Here is a 19947-nt window from a genome sequence, read left to right as displayed (position 1 = left end):
TTTGGTGGCGACTATATATGAAGAAAATTAGTTTTAATTATGAGCATAATTTGTTTTTCATGCATAATTTGTTTCAAGAGCTATAGTCTAAGCTAAAGATTAGATGATCGACATCGCAGTCGACAAAGCTGTCTTAATCTTATCTCTGTTGCCGGACTATTTCAAAGTTTGACTTATATTTGCCAAAGCAATAATAAATCAATGGCCAGACATTTCTTATCTGTATGTATCATCTTAACTATTCATTCATGTTTCAGTGCTCTATATATGATATTGTGATTTGCTTCTTGTTTTATTTCTTGACCGAGAAGACATTTTTCGGATTCAATCCAGAGTTCATCATGGGTACTCAATCCAGGTTTTAGCTTTGCCCTTAAACAAGTTTATGGACGAGCATAACATTTGTCTGTATGGTTTTTGAAACTAATTGGATTCTCATTTTGGTGAAGTTCTTCATATATGGGGGAGATTGAATCTGGATCTTTCACTCAGAAAGAGGAATCGGAGTTGATGATGAGTCAACCCAGATTTGTCATTCTGAGATTAATTTGCTTATGCGCAGGTAAGATTTATTAAGTTTTGCAAAGGTGAAATTAGAAGTTGGAAACTCCTCACTTTCCAACAATAAGAGATTATAGTTGACAGAATCATTGATTCGTGTTATAGTGATTGTTGGCGTTATTATAATAGCTACCACGTCTGGATCGACAATCGCTATCATCATCAGCTCAGGTAATTAAGAGTTAAGAGACTTCTTTGTTTCAAAAAAAAAATTAAAAGAATTATCATTACCGCCTGATTTTTTTATTAATAATATATTGAGGAAAGTTGTGTGGAATTTGAACAAAAAAATATTAAGGGTCAAAAGGAAAATTTGCTTTGGAAGTTTTTCCTCAAGTACAACTAATATTTTTAACTTTTAATTGGCGCAGCGTTACTCCAAAAATTTAAAAATGGTGTAATATCACAGTAACATTTGACTGATGTTAACTGTTAATTGAAAAATTCTAACCAGGATTAAAGATCAATTTTGCTTGAAAAAGTTTTGTTGTTGGAGCAATTAGTGTTTCAAACTTTGGGTTTGCACAATATTACATTCTTGGGTTATTAATGTTGAAATCAAAAGAAACATCCAGCAATTTGTTATTAATATTAAAAGAATGGTTCGTATTTCTAAATTTTGACAAAATATCTTGCCCAAGGTTACTTGGATGCAGAGTTTGAACCTTTTCTCATTTTGCTCATAAACAAGTCCTAAACAGGTGTCACAAGCAAGTCTTGGCTTGCATAAACTTAACCGTAACTGTTCATAAGCAAATATAGACTTTTTCAGATATGTCATGGGCAACATATAGATTTTAACTTAAAAGTATTTAACATAATTCAATCCAATTTTTTTAATTTTTTATTATAATAAGTTATTGGATCATTCTTGCGCCAATTGAAAATTAAGATATGAGTTAGACACTTACACTTGACAGAAAACTTTTAGAGAAAAATATAATTTCCCTTTAACCTAAAAAAATTCTAAAATGTAAAAATGAAGGGTAAAAAAAGAATAATATACTTTATTAATATAATTGTCATTAACCAAAAAAGAAGTTCTTGGCCGCTTCTTTAATTTTGTAAAACGAAAGATAATCGATCGAACATAGAAAAGAAGTTCTATTTTTTATTAGAACAAATTTTAATTTTTTTATAAAAAATGAAATACATTTTCAAAATTTTTTTTATTTTTCATCATTTAAAACAAAAAAAATTTAAAACATAAACTCAAACAAGCTATATGTTTTTATGTTTTATGTTTTTGGACAAAAAGACTTTGTCTTTTATGATGGCAAGTGTTCTGATTGAATTTTACCTATTGTAGTTGTGGGTTTTTTCATGATAAAGATTGCCCTGGTGATTCTTAAAACTCGCAAGGACGGAGAGCGCAGAGATACAGAAGCGGCCATAAGACCGAATAGTGCGAATGCAGAGTTTTTGGCTTGCACAGTGGATAAGTTCCTGAATGATATTGAAAAAGACGAGCCAGTCAGATTCACCACACATCAGCTCATGCTTGCAACCAACAACTATACTAACAAGCTGGGCTCAGGAGGATTCGGTGCCGTCTATAGAGGGGTCTTAGTAGATGGATCCATTGTTGCGGTGAAGGTCTTGCATGAGATTTCTGATCACCAGAGAATAGAGGACCAGTTCATGGCAGAAGTGGGCACAATTGGAAGGGTTCATCATTTGAATCTGGTTCGTCTTTTTGGATTTTGCTTTGAAAACAATATGAGGGCTCTAGTTTATGAATACATGAGTAATGGTTCTCTTGACAAGTATTTGTTTTGTGAAAACAATATCTTAGCGTTCCAAAAGCTTCATGAGATTGCAGTTAGGACTGCAAAAGGGATTGCTTACTTGCATGAAGAATGCCAGCAAAGAATCATCCACTACGACATAAAGCCGGAAAACATTCTTTTGGATCAAAACTTCTGTCCTAAGGTTGCTGACTTCAGTTTAGCCAAGATTTTCAACAGGGAAAAGTCTCACGTCACGATGACAGGATTGAGAGGGACGCCTGGTTATGCTGCACCAGACCTTTGGCTGCCATTTCCGGTAACGCACAGGTGCGACGTTTATAGTTTTGGAATGTTGTTATTTGAAATCATAGGTAGGAGAAGGAACCATGACATGAACCTTCCAGAAAGCCAAGAATGGTTTCCGAGAGAGGTTTGGACAAAATTTAATAGCGGAGAGTTAGAAGAGTTGACGACAGATTGTGGGATGGCAGATAAAGAGATAGTTGAAAGAATGTCAAAGGTGGCTCTTTGGTGTGTTCAGTATAGACCAGAATTGAGACCCATGATGAGTGTTGTGGCAAAAATGTTGGAAACTTTGATGGATATTCCAAACCCTTCTAACCCTTTTCGGCATCTCATGGATGAAGATCACTCTATTCATTCTTCCAATTGATGTAATATGAATCAATATTAGCATTAATTCACAATATTCTCTTGAAGCAACCAAGTCTTGTATTATTCATGATATGTCTATAATGATAAAGTATGAGATTGAAATAGATCTCAATTAACCAACAAACATGTAACTTAATTGGTAAGTGATTGTACTAATTTACTAATAATTTTAAGTCAGCTTTGTTGTTAATGTGGTCTTGCCCAGCTCGTCCCGTGAATCATGGGTAATTGTATCAAAAAAAGAAAAAAGAAAGGCCTCAATTAAATTTAATGAATAACATTTTCCCACAGTTAAGAGTATATAAGTTATCGAAAATATTATATTCTTCAGTGATTAATTTAATTATATATATATATATATATATATATTGGATGTTTTGTTTGTCTGATGATGTTTGCTGTTGAAGGTTTTGCGGTAAAGCAAACTCAAGCCCACGTTTCTATACAAAAAAAAATTGGGCTGCATATATGCTGTTAAAAACTGTTTTTTTTTTTAAATTAAATTTGTAATTTTATAGGTCCCAAAACAATCATTATATTTTTACTAAAGTTCTCATATTCGCGACTTATATTTTTTTCATTGTGAATCCTACACCTATTTTTTTATTGGAGGTGTCACACGATCTTATAATATAAAAATAAAAAAATATATTAAATTAGAAATTTGTCCTTAAAATGAAAACTATAAAAATTGAATTATATTTTAGAATACAGATTACTTGGATGAAATATTGAATTAAATTAGTGTGATGAATATAAAATTTTCAATCAATTAATATAATTTAGAGGATTTAGCCTTTATATATATATATATATATATATAATAGTGTCTTTAAATTATTATAACGAGGCTTTTTATTATGTAATGTGTGTCATAACTCAATTATCATACTGTTTAATACTTTTTTCTAAATTAAATTTGTAACTTTATTTTTAGTCTCAAAATTATGGATAAAGATTTAAAAAATGATAGAAAAAGACTACGAATTTTTTTTGGGTTAGATCATTTTCTATCATTTTTTGATTAATTAATGATCAAAATTAATTTTTGTTAACCACAGAGATCTCAAATCATACTCTTTTAAGATTTTTAAACTTATAATTTTGGAACTAATTTATTCATTTACCCATATAGAATCTTTTATCAATTCTTTACGGTAGAAATATAATTTAGAGAATTTTGTCTTTATATATGTGTATATATATATATATAATATAGTGTCTTATTAACTAGGCTTTTAAGTTCTATTAAGGGTCTTTAAATTATTATAACAAGACTTTTTATTATAGAATTTGTTCCATAACTCAATTATTATAAGATCACTCAATAAATTCATGATACATAGATTGTGATATAATGGGAAAAGATCATAGAAATACTAGAACGAATGACACGGTAGCACCTTAGCATGTAACGAGACTGACCAGATCCCAACATTTTTGTTTTTTTCAAACAGATCAATTTCATACACACATTCATTTTGATTTATTCGATTTACAATAAAAAAATTATTTTAACCAATAAAAAAATTGTAATTATTAAAAGAATTCTGTCCGTGAAGGAAGCTAATTTCCCAACTAACATTGACATTAGACAAAAATTTTCACGCGGTTGCTCACTCCGTGGCATGCTGTGACGTGGACATTTTTAGCTCCGCCCAACACTGCGTGTCTTTGAATTGTTATTTTGGCAAATTTAATTTTGATATTGCCAAAATAAAGTGTATATATATATATATATATATATATTTTACATGAGCTCGGGTGCCCTGAGTCCTTGACCCGACTAATCTGTTCAGCAATGGAGAACACCTCTTTGAGAGGCATGTGTCCCACCAAAAATTTAATTACTGCTAAATATTTAGATTAGGACTTAAACTTGAGACTTCTGAATATTTAGAAGCTTTTAATGAAAACAATGTTAAACATGTAATATTAAGGAGTGTATGAGTTTTATAATATGTTACTACAAGTTTAATTAAATTATATGTGATTCTAAAACAAATTTATTTAATTTATGCATCCCCATAAAATAATTTTAACTAATTTATGAGTTAAATTTTTATATCTTTTCACTTCTGCTTTCAATTAGTGCTAAACGTTTTTCTAACTTCACTCCAATGCGAACCCAATCCTTTTTTTTTCATTGATTAGGGCTATTTTAAAAATATTATTATTATTATTATTATTACTACTACTACTACTATTATTATTATGCATAAAATATGTCATTTGTCTTATATAGAAGAACACTATACCTTTCAAAATTATGTCTTATAATTAGGAATGAGAGGAAATATTTAATTTGATGCATTTATTATATATATATATATATAAATTAAAGATTGTGTATTTGTTTTTAATTTTTAATATCAATTAATATAAATAAATTATGATTAAAAAATAATAATGATTGGTTATCTTTAAAGCTGTCATCAAGGTTGGCCTATTCAAACCCTATTTCTGCCCTATATATATGTATTTGTTTTTATGTTTAGGCTTGAAAAGTGCTACATTTTTTTATACAAGAGTTCTAGGCCTAATCTTTATAAGCTTTTGAAAAATTAGGTTAGGGTTCAAGCTAGCCCTTTTGGATCTAGTATTTTTCAATCTCCTTGTTGTTTTCAATAAACATTTAGTTGAAATTGTTGAAAATTGTTTAGTTGAAATTATTAATATTAAAAAAATAACATGTTTGAAATTATTTGGTTTATTTTAATTATTGAATTAATAAATGAACATGACATAATTAGTTAAAATATGTGCTACCATAATTAAAAGTTAAAATAAAAGTTGTTTACTTTTGGATTTGTATTATAGTCATGTTTTAGAACTTATTATAGTCTCTTATACATTTAATTTAAGTCTTTTGCAATTTATATACTCTTTTTATTTAAAAATATAAGATATTTTTTTAGGGGTTGGATGTTAAAAATGTAAAGTATTTTTAGTATTTTAAGGTATAATCATTACCTTTTTCCCATAAGTGTCCTTAATGAATAGATCACTTTATATTTATTTTAGAGTAAAACATCATATTAAATACAAGTAAATATGAAAAGATGATATTAATTTAACGACAAATAACTACTTTATTAGAGGTGGGATTAAGTTAAAAATGCCTTATATCTTTTAAAGGAAGAGTATATTTTAATATAATTAAAATTTTAATTTTTAAAAATAAAAAAATTATGAAATAGAAACAGAATGTTTAAAAAGAATGGTTAAGATAGCTTTTTAGTGTGTTTAGTATAAACTTGAGCTGAGGCTTATGATGAGTGTTGTGGTGAAAATGTTGGAGGCCTGTTAAGTGGAAATCTCATAACCTGTGAATCCTTTTCAAAAGTTGATGGATGCAAGTTATCATGCTGATGCTCAATCAATCCAGACAACAAAAACTGATACTAGTATTGCTCCTGGATCTTCTATAATATCATCTAAACCTAGCATTTTGGATGCTACTTCAATCATGAGCAAGTATGAGATCCAAATAGCCTCTAGCTGAGTTAAGAGTACAAGTTTTTTGGAATATCTTATTTCTCTAGTGATTTGATATTATGTTGGATCTACTCTGTTCCTAAATGTAGTAGCAAATTTGTTTTCCCCCTTTGAATTTTTCAAAGCACGAGGAAACTTGATGAATTCGATATATATTATGAAACGGAAAGCAGATTTAGACACACACGAGAGAGAGAGAGAGAGAGAGAGAGACCTTTGATTCAAACAGTATTGTTGAAAAACATGCTTCTTTGCAGGTTGTGTGTTTAAACTCAAGTTTCAAATATTCAAACATTCAGCAACAAAGGACTTAGACTATAGATTATGTCACAGGTTTTCAAAGCCTTGAGTGATTTTTTTTAATACATGACAAAGAGTTACTATGTCTTCAAGAAGCCTTGCATGGTGAATATAAGCTATATTTGAGTATATATAAGAGTAATATAACTAATTATAGCTAAGGCTATATATATACATATATAAGCTAAAGGAGTTAAACATAGGATAAGAAGATATAATCAGTAAGAGGACATTTCTTCTTGAAGGTTTTGGCAAGCGCATTATTTCAACAAGAATCTGCAAAAGTCTTCCAAAGGCTGATCAACAGAACTTGAAAAGACTCACAGTAATGACAGTGATCGTGAAAAAAGCAAGTAACATTTTCACCTAAATCCAAAAAATATTTGAAGATAATATCGGAAACAGGACATGCCCAAAAGTTGAAGAACGAACATTCATATCTATTTAGAAACCGTGATTTGTCTCATATGGGATCCATATCCTAATATTCTCAAACTAAATTCTCGCATATCCAAAAGAAAACGCGTTTAAGTGGGCTTATCGAAGTCCAAGGGAAAAAGCCTCCAAGTCAGTCTCAATCAAAAAAAGGGTCCAAAGACAATAAAGAGGCATGGGGAAAACAAACAATCAGGATATAGTTGCCGGCCGATTATTGTCTGCATCAGTCTATAATACTCCACATTTTGTATCGATAGTTCAATAGTTTTGGTTCCTCACTTCACTTTATTTCTTAATATTATTATTATTCTTGAATTCTTACATCTTAGTTCACAAATATGGCTTCTGTTTTTGGAGTAGTAATTTCTATTGTCGGCTTCATAGGTAAGACTACGAGCTATGATTTGCCTCTTTGTTCTGTGTTTTTCTTTTCCATATTTTCTTGTCTATGTTGGCTTTCTATTTGATTTCTCGCATGACATCTAACTGGGGTATATAATTCTTGCCCCATTGCAGTTATTCTTACTTTGATTTATTGGAGATTAACAAGAAATTGTTACCCTCGTAGCTCCCAGCTTATTGCAGACACAGAATTTCTGACATACACATTGAACAAGTTTTTGCTTGAAATGGAGAGGGAGAAACCAATCAGGTTCAGCTCACAACATCTCATGCTTGCAACTAACAACTACTCCAACATGTTGGGGTCTGATGGTTTCGGATCAGTCTATAAAGGGACTTTTAGTGATGGAACCATTGTGGCTGTGAAGGTTCTGAATTGGAGCTCTAACAAGAGAATAGAAGAGCAGTTCATGGCAGAAGTGGGTACTATTGGACGAGTTCATCATTTCAATCTTCTTCGCCTCTATGGATTTTGCATTGAAAGGAGCATGAGAGCACTTATTTATGAGTACATGGGCAATGGCTCACTTAACAAGTATCTGTTTGACAAGGACAAGACATTATTAGGATTTAAAAAGCTTCATGAGATTGCTGTTGAAACAACTAAGGGAATTTCATATTTACATGAAGAGTGCCAACAAAGAACCATCCACTATGACATCAAACCAGAAAACATTCTTTTAGACAACAACTTCTGTCCTAAAGTTGCTGACTTTGGTTTGGCCAAGCTCTGCAATAGAGAAAATACTCATGTTACCATGACAGGAGGTAGAGGGACCCCTAGTTATGCTGTACCAGAACTTTGGATGCCGTTTCCCATAACTTACAAGTGTGATGTTTATAGTTTTAGAATGTTGTTATTTGAAATCGTTGGAAGGAGAAGGAATCTTGATGTGAACCTTACAGAAGAAAGTAAAGAGTGGTTTCCAAGATGGGTTTGGATAAAATTTGATAGTGGAAAGCTAAATGAAGCGATAACAGTATGTGGAATAGAGGAGGAAGATAGGGAGATGGCAGAAAAAATGGTTAAGATAGCTCTTTGGTGTGTTCAATATAGACCTGAATTGAGGCCTATGATGAGTGATGTGGTGAAAATGTTAGAGGATTCAGTTGAAATCCCAGAACCTATGAATCTTTTCCAGCACTTGATGGATGGAAGTTATTCTGCTCAATTAGTCCAGACAACACAAACTGATACAAGTGTTGCTTCTGGATCTTCTATAATATCATCTAAACCTAGCTGCTTGAATGCTACTCCTATCATGAGCAACTATGAGATCCAAATAGCCTCTAGTTGAGTTAAGAGTATTTCTTTTAAATATCTTATTTTCTCTAGTGATTTAGTTTTGCTATTTTATTGGATCTACTCTATTCTTAAATGAAATAGCAAATTTGTTGTATCTACACAGAGTGCTTGACTTCAATGTCGTTAAAAAATATGCTTTTTTGCAGGTTGTATGTATGGGCTATATCAAACATGAAAGTCAATTTCATTAAAAACTCAACATGTGTTTGGATTACTGATAATTTGTGTTTGGACCAAATCCATTTTTTATTATATTTTTCTTTTAGTTTCAAATTCCTTTAAATTGTACTCTAGTAATGTGAAATTTCAATCATTTTAAACCCTTCATTCATTTTTTCATCTCTTGTTCTCATCTCTTAATAATTAAAAAATAAAGGTAAACTCACCACTTTTAATTTTCCTTTTCCATTTCGAATATTAACTCATCTCTTTTTTTATTTAAAATTTTTTAACCTACCTAAATAAAAGATTTTAAAAATTTTATCTAGTGATTTATTTTTGCTATTTTGTTGGATCTACTCTGTTCTTAAATGTAACAGAAAATTTGTTGTACACACAGAGTGCTTGCCTTCAATGTCGTTAGAAAACATGCTTCTTTGCAGGTTGTATTTATGGGCTATATCAAACACGAAAGTCAATTTCATTAAAAACTAAGCATGTGTTTGGATTATTGGGAATTTGTATTTGGACCAAATCTATTTTTTATGATATTTTTTTCAATTTCAAATTTCTTTAAATTGTACTCTAGTAATATGAAATTTTAGTCATTTTAAACTCCTCGTTCCTATTTTCATCTCATGTTCTTATCTCTTATCGATTAAAAATAAAAGTAAACTCACCACTTTTAATTTTCTTTTTTGTTTCGAACATCAACTCATCTCTTTTCTTCATTTAAAAATTTTTAACCTACCCAAATAAAAGATTTTAAAAATTTTATCTAGTGATTTAGTTTTGTTATTTTGTTGGATCTACTCTATTCCTAAATGTAACAGCAAATTTGTTGTACACACAGAGTGCTTGCCTTCTATGTCGTTAAAAAACATGCTTCTTTACAGGTTGTATGTATGGGCTATATCAAACACGAAAGTCAATTTTATTAAAAACTAAGCGTGTGTTTGGATTACTGGGAATTTATATTTGGACCAAATTCATTTTTTATGATATTTTTCTTTCAATTTCAAACTCCTTTAAATTGTACTTTAGTAATATGAAATTTTAGTCATTTTAAACTCTTTATTTCTTTTTTCATTTCTTGTTCTCATCTTTTATCGATTGAAAAATAAAGGTAAACTCACCACTTTTAATTTTTTTTTCATTTCGAATATCAACTCATCTCTTTTCTTCATTTAAAAAAATTTTAAACTATCCAAATAAAGGATTTTAAACACATGAATTTTAAATGTGAGATTTAAAATATGATATTTTAAATTTAAAATCTAAATTCATATCCAACAATCCAAAGGCTGTTTTTTTTTTTGGTTTTTTAAATTCAAAACAATGTATAAATTTCATGTGCAAATATTTATTGGAAGAATTACTTTAAGATCATACTTAAAACAATTAATTACTTTCAGTTTTATTAACAACTGAGTTTAAGAGAATGACAACACATCCTAAGCTCAATTGTTAATGGACCTAAGAGTAATTAATTGTCTTAAGTGAGATTTTTTTGTAATTCTCCCATATTTTTTGGGAAAATAATAATTAGAAACCTTGTAAAGACATTAATGACAATTAAGGACTTCAAAATATTGAAATGCCAAAAAAAAGGACCATGGTCTATATTTACAATTAAAATATTTGTAATTATTGAAATAACTTATAGAAGATCAGTTATAAATTTAAGGAAAGTTAATTGTAAATTTAAAAAAAATCACCTGTGAATATATGGAAAGATAATTCTAAATGGATATATAATTTTATAAATATATACATCATCACTTAAGAATTTAAAGAAAATCACTTGTAAATCTTTTGAAAGTTAGTTGTAAATATATTGAAAGTCAATTATGAATAGATATTTAAAAACATTAAATAATCCTTATATTATTGATTTACAATTAAAATTATTTATATTTATTTACAACTGTCGTTTCTATATGTTTTCAAGTAACATTCCTTAAATTTACAGTTAAAATTTCATAAATTCATTATTCACCTTCTCAAGATTTACAAGTAACTATCCAAAAATTCAAATGTGATAATACATAAATTTATAAAACTATCTATTTATTTACAATTGACTTGATTTACATGTAACATTAATTTAAATTCACAACACACCTTGCTTAAATTCATGGTCACATTCTTTATTATTATTATTATTATTATTATTACTACAAAAGGAGTTACAAGCATGATAAGAAGATCTCATCAGTAAGTGGGCATGTCTTCGAGAAGGTTCTACCAAGCTCATCTCCTTCAAGAATCTGCAAAATGGAAATCCTTGAGCCATGTATTTTTTGTGCAGTTCTAAGTTCTGCTATAAAAGATTAGTTAAGATAGCTTTATGTTGATTTTAATTGGCACTAATAAAAATTGCCGACGGCCCAACATACAAACATACATGTGTGTGTGTGTGGCTTTTGGCGTTTATCTAATGATTAAAAATCACTCAATTTATTGATATGATGATTTTATTTCTAGAATACAAATAAAATTATTGCCTCACTCCTTATCAAAAGTCTAAAAATCGCTTCCTACATTTTATTCAATTTTAATTAACAGTCACCGGCTTGGCTTACGTTAAGAGTTAACTTTATATATATGTAAAAAGGCTCATTAACATGTTAAAATATATTATTATTTCTTTAAATGATAACTATAGTACTGACTCTAAGGATGGGGATTAAAATAAAATGTTTAGCCAGCATAATCTAATTCATTAATCTGTTGGGTCAAAATTAGATGGTTATATTGCAACAGAAATTTTCAAGTCATATATGTATTTTGAATCTTACTGGCGGATACTATATATTGACCAAATTTTTGGCTATACATGTTGGATAATCAATTAAAGCAATATATTAGAAAAATGAAAACTTATAGCGATAATACATCCAAAGCCTTTTTAAGAATTGAATGATGATTATTTTAAAAACATTGAGAGCGACACTAATAAAACAATATTACTCAATCTAATGCAATTGTCAAACTACCACTTATGAAAGTCCCTTTTAAAACTTGATCTTTGAAAATTTAATCTCTTTCAATTTACTGTCTGAAAATGATTGGTAATATAAAAAATTTATTCAAACTTTGACTTCTAACAAGATACAACGAAACCAATTTCTTAAATGCATCAGTCTAAAACATTACATGCTTAATTTGTGCCGAGACTCCACGCTTGCAGCTGTTTGCGAGCGTGTGGACCACAGGGAGGGACCCAAGCCACTGGAACGTCGCTGGCTTTGCAGACGAATCTGGGAGCGATGACTCTGTTTCAGGGGATGGAGAGAGGGAGGGAGGAGGAAAGAAAGACAGTAACAGAAACCTGGATAGGCCCACTGCAAGCTGAAGAAATGTTCAGGTGAGGTTGTCTCAAATTTAATTAATTATTCAATATTTAAAATACATTAAATATAAGTTTAAATTTCTGCTCTTGAATTTATAATTTAGAGTTTAAAGTGACATTTAATCTTAAAAAAAATTATACATCTATTGTAAGAAAAATAAAATAAAATAACATTATGTATTTAATATAGGGTAAATGAATAACTTACTCATTGAACTTTGAGTCTAGTGACATTGTAGACCATGAACTTTTTTAATGTCTAAATTATTCTCTCAACTTTTAAAAATGAGATAATCAAGCCTTTGCCATAAACAACAATTAACTTTAATCATTAATTGATCAGTAAATGATAAAAAAGGACTTCAAAAGTTACACATAAAAAACCAAAAATTACGATAGAAAATGGAATCCCAAAACCTGTGAATCTTTCAGCACTTGATGAATGGAAGTTATCCTGCTCAATCAATCCGAACGACACAAATTGATACTACTGTCGCTTCTGGATCTTTTATAATATCATCTGCACCTAGCATTTTGGATTTCTACTCCTATCATGAGCAAGCATGAGATAAAAATAGCCTCTAGCCAGGATTAACACTATATATCTTTCCATTGTATGGAAGCATCAGCTGAGTCAAACAATACAATTTTTTTTTTTTTGGAATATCTTATTTTCGTTAGTGATTCATTTTGATATTCTATTGGATCTACTCTTTTCCTAAATGTAATACCAAATTTGTTTTCCTCCTTTGAATTTTCCAAAGCACAAGGCAGTTTTGATAAATTCGATATATGTTATGGAAAAAAAAAAAAGCAGTTTTACACACAGAAAAAGAAACCTTTGACTCAAACGACAATTTCACACCACCTATCTTATGTCACTGGATTAGTTGTTCATCCTAATTGATTAAAAATCACTCAATTTATTGATATGGTGATTTTATTTCTAGAAAACAAATAAATTTATTGCATCGCTCCTTGTCAGAAGATTAAAAATCGCTTCCTATGGTTTATTTCATTTTAACAGTCACTAGACTGTCATATGTTAAGAGTTGACTTATTTATATGAAAGGCTCATTAACATGTAAAAACATATTATTCTTTACATGATAACTAAAGTTCTGACTCTGACTATAGTGATTAAAATAAAATCTTTAGCCATCATAGTATTTTTTAATTTGTCTGGTCAAAATTATATATATCATTGATGATTATATTGTAAACGAAATTTTCGAGTTCTATGTACGTCGATGATGCACCCAAACCATTTTTAAGAATTGAATGATTATTTTAAAAACAATGACAGAGACACTAACAAAACAATGTCACTCAATCTAAAAACATATTGTTACAAAAATATATCCTTTGAGGAATTATTCAGACTTTGACTTCTAACAGGGTACAATGAACACGGAACACCAATTTCCTATGTGCACCAGTCTAGAACAGCCCATGTTTGTGCTGAGACTCCATATTTGCTTTCATTATTCAATATGTTTTCTGAGTTGCTGCTACGGCTATATCTTCTTAGGGAGGATTCAGAACTGTGATCTGCTTCTTGGTTTGGTGCTTTTCAATTAGTTCTGAATCTGGATTTTATAGTTTAATTTGTGCTAGACACATCAATATATGTTTATCTCACCATATATGAAATATGGTTTTGAAATTAATTGGTTTTCATTTTGATGAAGTTCATATAAACGGGGGCAACTGAATCTGGATCTTTCACTCTGAGGGATCGGAGTTGCAGAATCATGTGTTGGTGGTGATGAAGATGATTTATATGCATCGAAATTCACTTACATATAACTTAAGCCAATTGTTCAGCCATGTCACCTGAATCTACGAGACTGATCATTAGCTTGGTGTCAAGTAAGATTTAGAGTTTTTCTTCTAAAATTTGCTATCACTTCCTCCTCTTTTTGTAATGCTATATTGAGAGTGTGTTTTCAGTCCTAAATTCAGCACCATGTTGGTCATAGACAAAACGACATCGTTTTGCACAAAAGATTGCATCTCGATTGAGATCACATCCTAATGCTCTAGTGTTCACAACGAGGTGGTTTTGATAATCTAGCACCAAAATGAATTAACTAGTGGTCCCTAAAATATAGAGGCCGAATTATGTCATATTTGATAGGCTAGACACGTGATCTTTTGAATTTAGTTAACGTTTAAATATGTGGGTCATTAGCATTACTAAAGCTTGTGGTGGATGGGACTAGTAAGCAATTCTATCTTATATGTTTGTTTTGGTTTCTTATCACATACACTGCATCCCTATCTAATATGTTAGTCAGATCTTTCACCAAGTTGTTTAGTTTTTTTGTGGTCGCAAGAATTTTGACTAATTCGTTTATTCCAATTGCAGGCGTGCTTCCGGTCACAATAATGATAACCATATATGTCTTCTATTGTAAAATATGTATGTACCAAAGGCGTAAACCAGCAAAAGTCGCAGAACTGGAAAGCGGGAACTCAAATGATCAGATTCTGACATATAGAATGGACAAGTTTCTCAATGATATTGAATCACAAAAGCCTATCAGATTCACCTCACATCACCTAACGCGTGCAACAAACAATTACTCCAACATGTTGGGCTCAGGAGGATTCGGATCAGTTTATAAAGGAACACTTCGTAATGGAACTATTGTGGCAGTGAAAGTTCTACGTAGTAGTGTTTCTGACAAGAGAATGGCAGAGCAGTTCATGGCTGAAGTGAGCACAATTGGACGAGTTCATCATTTCAATCTGGTTCGCCTCTTAGGATTTTGCATTGAAACTGATAAGAGGGCTTTGGTTTATGAGTACATGAGCAATGGATCTCTTGACAAGTACTTGTTTTCCAAAAACAAGATCTTAGGATTTGAGAAGCTTCATGAGATTGCTGTTGGAACGGCTAAAGGCATTGCTTACTTACATGAAGAATGCAACCAGAGGATTATCCACTACGACATTAAACCAGAAAACATTCTCTTGGACCATGATTTCTGTCCTAAAGTTTCTGATTTTGGTTTAGCCAAGCTCTGTAACAGGGAAAAGTCTTGTGTTACTATGACAGGACTAAGAGGGACACCAGGTTATGCTGCACCAGAACTTTGGATGCCTTTTCGTGTAACTCACAAGTGTGATGTTTTCAGCTTTGGAATGTTGTTATTTGAAATCATAGGAAGAAGAAGGAACCTTGACGTGAACCTCACAGAAAGTCAAGAGTGGTTTCCAAGACAGGTTTGGATAAAATTTGAGAGTGAAAATCTAGAAGAGCTGATAACAGATTGTGGTATACTTGAAGATAAAGAGAAAGTGGAAAGAATGGCAAGAATAGCTTTCTGGTGTGTTCAATATAGACCAGAATTGAGACCCATTATGAGTGTCGTGGTGAAAATGTTGGAAGGCTCAATGGATATCCCAAATCCTTCAAACCCATTTCAACACTTGATGGAAGAAGATCATGCAACATTGGAAGCAGCACAAAAGGATATTAGTATCGATGCTGTTTCATCTCTCGAGATATCCAAATCTTCCATTGTGTATGAGACCCGGACAGATTCTCTTTAGATGGAATCCTGTCATGCATGGTTTAGAGTATAAGTTCTGGACTTATTGATTTCTAGTGATTTGATTGTGTTGGATAGAGGTCAAGGCACATGTAGAATCTGTAAACATGTGCCATTTTTATAATTAAAGACTGGCTATCTATACTAGAGTTGTGATCTGACAATAAGGACGTGTATATATCATACGATTATATGGTTATGTGGCAAGGGGAAATCGTCCAGCCAACACTTTGCACATGTGCGTGTATAAATATGAATATATGATGCATTATATCCAATGTATTATGTACGTGTGCGTACTCTTTAGTACATTTTTGCTGCTGTCTACAGCAGAAAGAGTAGGCTTACTTGTTTGAATTGGACATTTATGATTAACTTGTGAAACTTGATTAGCAAGCTAAGTACGTGAATGAAATAGAGTAATGAAAAAAATTAGAGCACTCCGTGATCCTATATATGTCATTTTCAACACCTTTAGTGAAAACTAAGAAAGGTAGTTACTTTAATTTTATAATAAATAAGTTTTCATCTTTACCCTTAATTATTAATGTCAATTTAAAAATCAAATAATCTTTCTGTCCTCTTTAATGAAGGGTGTTTTGTTGAAAAACTTTAGATACCTCAAAAACTCATGCCAAGGGACTTGTGTTAGTACCAGAAATACCTTCTACATTGTGTGCTACATTTAAGATAGAAATGAGTAATTTAATAGTCATGATATTCATATACACATAAGTCATAAATAAATTATTGTGAGATTGCTTTAATACCTTATCCTGCACTCTACATAGTTGGAAAATGAGTTAAGTCTACACGCTAGCCCACCTAAAAGAGACAAATTGAGTTAAAAATTTTAACCCATTTAAAAGTGAGTTCATTTAACTCATCCTACCTAACCTATAAAAAAAGATGGCCAATCAATTTTACTTGCGAGTTGGCCTATTTTAAAATAATTTTTTTTTAATTTTGATGTTAGTTATACTAAATAAAATTTATTATTTTACATTTATTTTGAGCATAATTTTTATTTTATGTTAGTAACTAGATTTCATTCTCATTGACTAAACGAGCCAGTGACAACTAAAATAGGTACAAGCTTTCCAAAAGAAAGTGAAAAGTTACATCTATACGCACAAGCTTTCCAAAAGAAAGTCATTGATTTGTTGCAAAATACTCATTAGAGTTGGGCCCAGCCCAAGACTTTGCCCACGTTCTATACGATCATGTGACCCAAGCCTTCCATTCTAACCAAAGTGAACTACTAGACTTGCCGTTGTCCCAAGTGGGCCCCCATAGGTCCTTCAAAGGACTAGTTTAAATCAAGATCCAAGCTTCACTAGCTGGGATCAATGTATAAGCCCACCATGGAGGAAACAATTTTTAGTCTCACGTAACGAATCTAAATACAAAAAATTTATACAATCATAAAATTACTTTTTTTTATCACAAAATCATAAAATTACTTTAAAATTTTATATCTTCTACTAAAGTTGTAAATTATCTCTAAATTTTTTTCCAATTCTTGGTATAAGAAGAAATTAACAAACTTCACACTTATTAAAAAATGTTTGTTATAACATTCTTGATATAAGAAGAAATTAACAAACTTCACACTCATTAAGAAATGTTTGTTATAACCTTGAAATTGTAAAAAAATTATAAATTTTAAATTATACCTTTTTTTATAATTAATGACCCTAACAAAATTGTTGTTTAGAAATTTAAATGATGATAAATAAACAAAATAAAATTGGGAAAAAATAATTACTCTAACTTTGTTTTATATTTATGACCAAAAAATGCTTTTAAACTTTATCTTATATTAATGATCGAAGGGAGTAGTTGTTGATTATTGTTTCTAAGTTGTCAACTAAACAACTCTTTTAAAAACTATTTAGAATTAATTGAAAATTTCAAGAAAAAACATGAAACTTCATAATAATATTGTGAATTCATGACCGAGACTTCTTTATATTTAAATTCCTTATATATTATGAAAGTGATTTTCTCCAAAGTCCCAACAATATCTTCCTTTTAAAGGATCAAATTACACAAGTATCCTCATGCCACAATAATAAGGGTGGAAATAAACTAGATAAAGTCAGGTTTTAACTAATAAGTTTTAATCTAACCTAAAATCTATATAATATTTTTTTATAGCTCAAGCTTGAGCTTGTTCAATACCTAATTTAGTTTGAAAATCTTTTGAATTTAATAAATTTTAAACTTTATTCTTATTTATACATGCTTTAATAATATATCATTTCTCTATAACATTCAATAGATAATAAATAAGAAAAAAACTATTTTATCTCTACCCTTTAAATAGAACCAGAAAAATATGTGTGTGTGTGTGTTACATGCAATTATTTAAATGAAACTAGGTGTCAACTAAATAAGTCGCTCTAATATTATTAATGTTTACAAAAAATATATAACTTTCACTGTGATATACTAAGGAGCTTATTTGGATAACTCTCAAAAAGTACATTCAAATTATATCTGAAATGTATTTTTGTTAAATGTAACCAATATTTCAAAAATATTTTTACCAAATGTGAATTGAAAATCAAATACACACATTAACCATGGAAGATAAAACCAGGTGATCTATGTATGAAAAGATTAAAACTGATATTAGGAGAATCTCTTTCTTCCCACAAGCTGATACAACCAAGTAATTTCACATCCTGTAGTGTTTTTTGTACAAGTTTATTTTACCATTATAGAGATGACCATTATCATCATTGCTGAACAGAAAGTTGTATCTAGCTAACCCAATGTAAGTCCCAACAAACATATGCAAAAAACATATCATTCCTCCTGCTTCATTGGCAATACAATTTCGAAGGTTAACCAATACGAACCACGTGATGACGATCGCCACTGGCCAAAATGGATGTTGATCCAGTCATTCATAAACTTCCCCTGCCAATCCATTGTGCCCTCAATCTGACAGCATAGTTAATCTTTGCAAACAAATTGAAAATACGAAAATAAAGAAAATGAATACGATACGATAATCGATACTTGCTATGCCTATTATGAGTTTTTTTTTCAATTTGTTTATATATAATGAAACATTTTAAATTTTTCTATTTTGTAAATTTGGGTTTGAATTTTATTTTCTCAATACATAATTAAATTAAACATATAATATATATGTATGTGTATATATATTATAAAATATATGTAAGCAAGCTAGCCTATCAAGTTCATGAGCCAGGCTTTTTAAAAATAGGAATAACCTATTTATTTAAAGGGATTTTTGTTATAGGATTAAATTAAGTAAATGACCTAATATTTATTATATTTTATATTATGATGATTTATTATATTTATCAATGATAAATTTTTTATAAATTTTTCAATCATTTGTTGTGTGAAGATAATGTTTTTAATTAACACGAGGGAACGAGCTTTTGATCATCACTTTCTTTTGCTTAAGGACTAGTATTTACCTTTAGCTTCAGATTTTAAGCTTCAGATTGCCTCATTTTTAGATTAAGTGAATAGTTTAAGTATAGTCACTTAATGTGGTTTTAATTATAATTATTAGATTTTATCAATACTTTAAAATTATTAAAATATATTTTTCTTTAAAAATTCAAAAAAATTCTTATGATTAAAATAATCCTCACATATGATGCACCTTCCAAAAATTTGAAATAGAATATTTTTTTTGAATATATATAATAAAATTTTTTATAACTGTTCAATTAATCAAATGACTATTATCTACTATATGAGATACTTATTCACTGAATGAATTTACTGCCTATTTAAATTGACAAAAAATCAATTATTTGGGGCCGAATAATTGATTTTTCCAACAATTACCCCAAACAGTTGAAAAATCTTATAATTGATTATTGAGCCAAAATTACATTTTAAAATAAAGTCTGAGGGTTATTTATAGATTCATTTTATTATTACATAATATATTTTACTTTTTAAATAAAA

The 19947-nt window shown here is 29.9% G+C and overlaps 2 protein-coding genes and 1 pseudogene across 4 annotated transcripts; all 3 read left to right on the top strand.

Annotated features, from left to right (window-relative positions):
- Nucleotides 1-239: 239 nt before the first annotated feature.
- On the top strand, nt 240-3143 carry LOC129297340 (G-type lectin S-receptor-like serine/threonine-protein kinase At5g24080). Its single transcript, XM_054935681.1, has 4 exons — nt 240-358; nt 450-562; nt 667-732; nt 1871-3143. The coding sequence occupies exons 1-4, from the start codon at nt 249-251 to the stop codon at nt 2962-2964; spliced, it is 1383 nt and encodes a 460-aa protein (XP_054791656.1). The 5' UTR covers nt 240-248; the 3' UTR covers nt 2965-3143.
- Nucleotides 3144-7540: 4397 nt separating this feature from the next.
- Nucleotides 7541-8902, top strand: LOC129297343 (G-type lectin S-receptor-like serine/threonine-protein kinase At5g24080; annotated as a pseudogene).
- A 4933-nt stretch (nt 8903-13835) lies between these two features.
- LOC129297347 (rust resistance kinase Lr10-like) lies at nt 13836-16341 on the top strand. Of its 3 annotated transcripts, none has more exons than XM_054935684.1 (3): nt 13836-13985; nt 14116-14296; nt 14796-16341. In XM_054935684.1, exons 2-3 carry the CDS (start codon nt 14254-14256, stop codon nt 15983-15985), a joined length of 1233 nt encoding a protein of 410 aa, XP_054791659.1. In that variant the 5' UTR covers nt 13836-13985; nt 14116-14253; the 3' UTR covers nt 15986-16341. The 3 variants fall into 3 exon arrangements, with proteins under 3 accessions (XP_054791659.1, XP_054791661.1, XP_054791660.1); XM_054935686.1 differs by having other exon boundaries at nt 13851-13990; XM_054935685.1 differs by lacking the exon at nt 13836-13985 and having other exon boundaries at nt 14001-14296.
- The last annotated feature ends 3606 nt before the right edge of the window (nt 16342-19947 follow it).

This window comes from Prosopis cineraria, unplaced genomic scaffold (genome assembly GCF_029017545.1).
Source record: "Prosopis cineraria cultivar Desert tree isolate PC_DT_omini unplaced genomic scaffold, ASM2901754v1 PC500, whole genome shotgun sequence".
Lineage (NCBI taxonomy): Eukaryota > Viridiplantae > Streptophyta > Magnoliopsida > Fabales > Fabaceae > Prosopis > Prosopis cineraria.
Note: the sequence above shows the minus strand (reverse complement) of the source record. Positions and strands in the feature narration are given on the sequence as shown.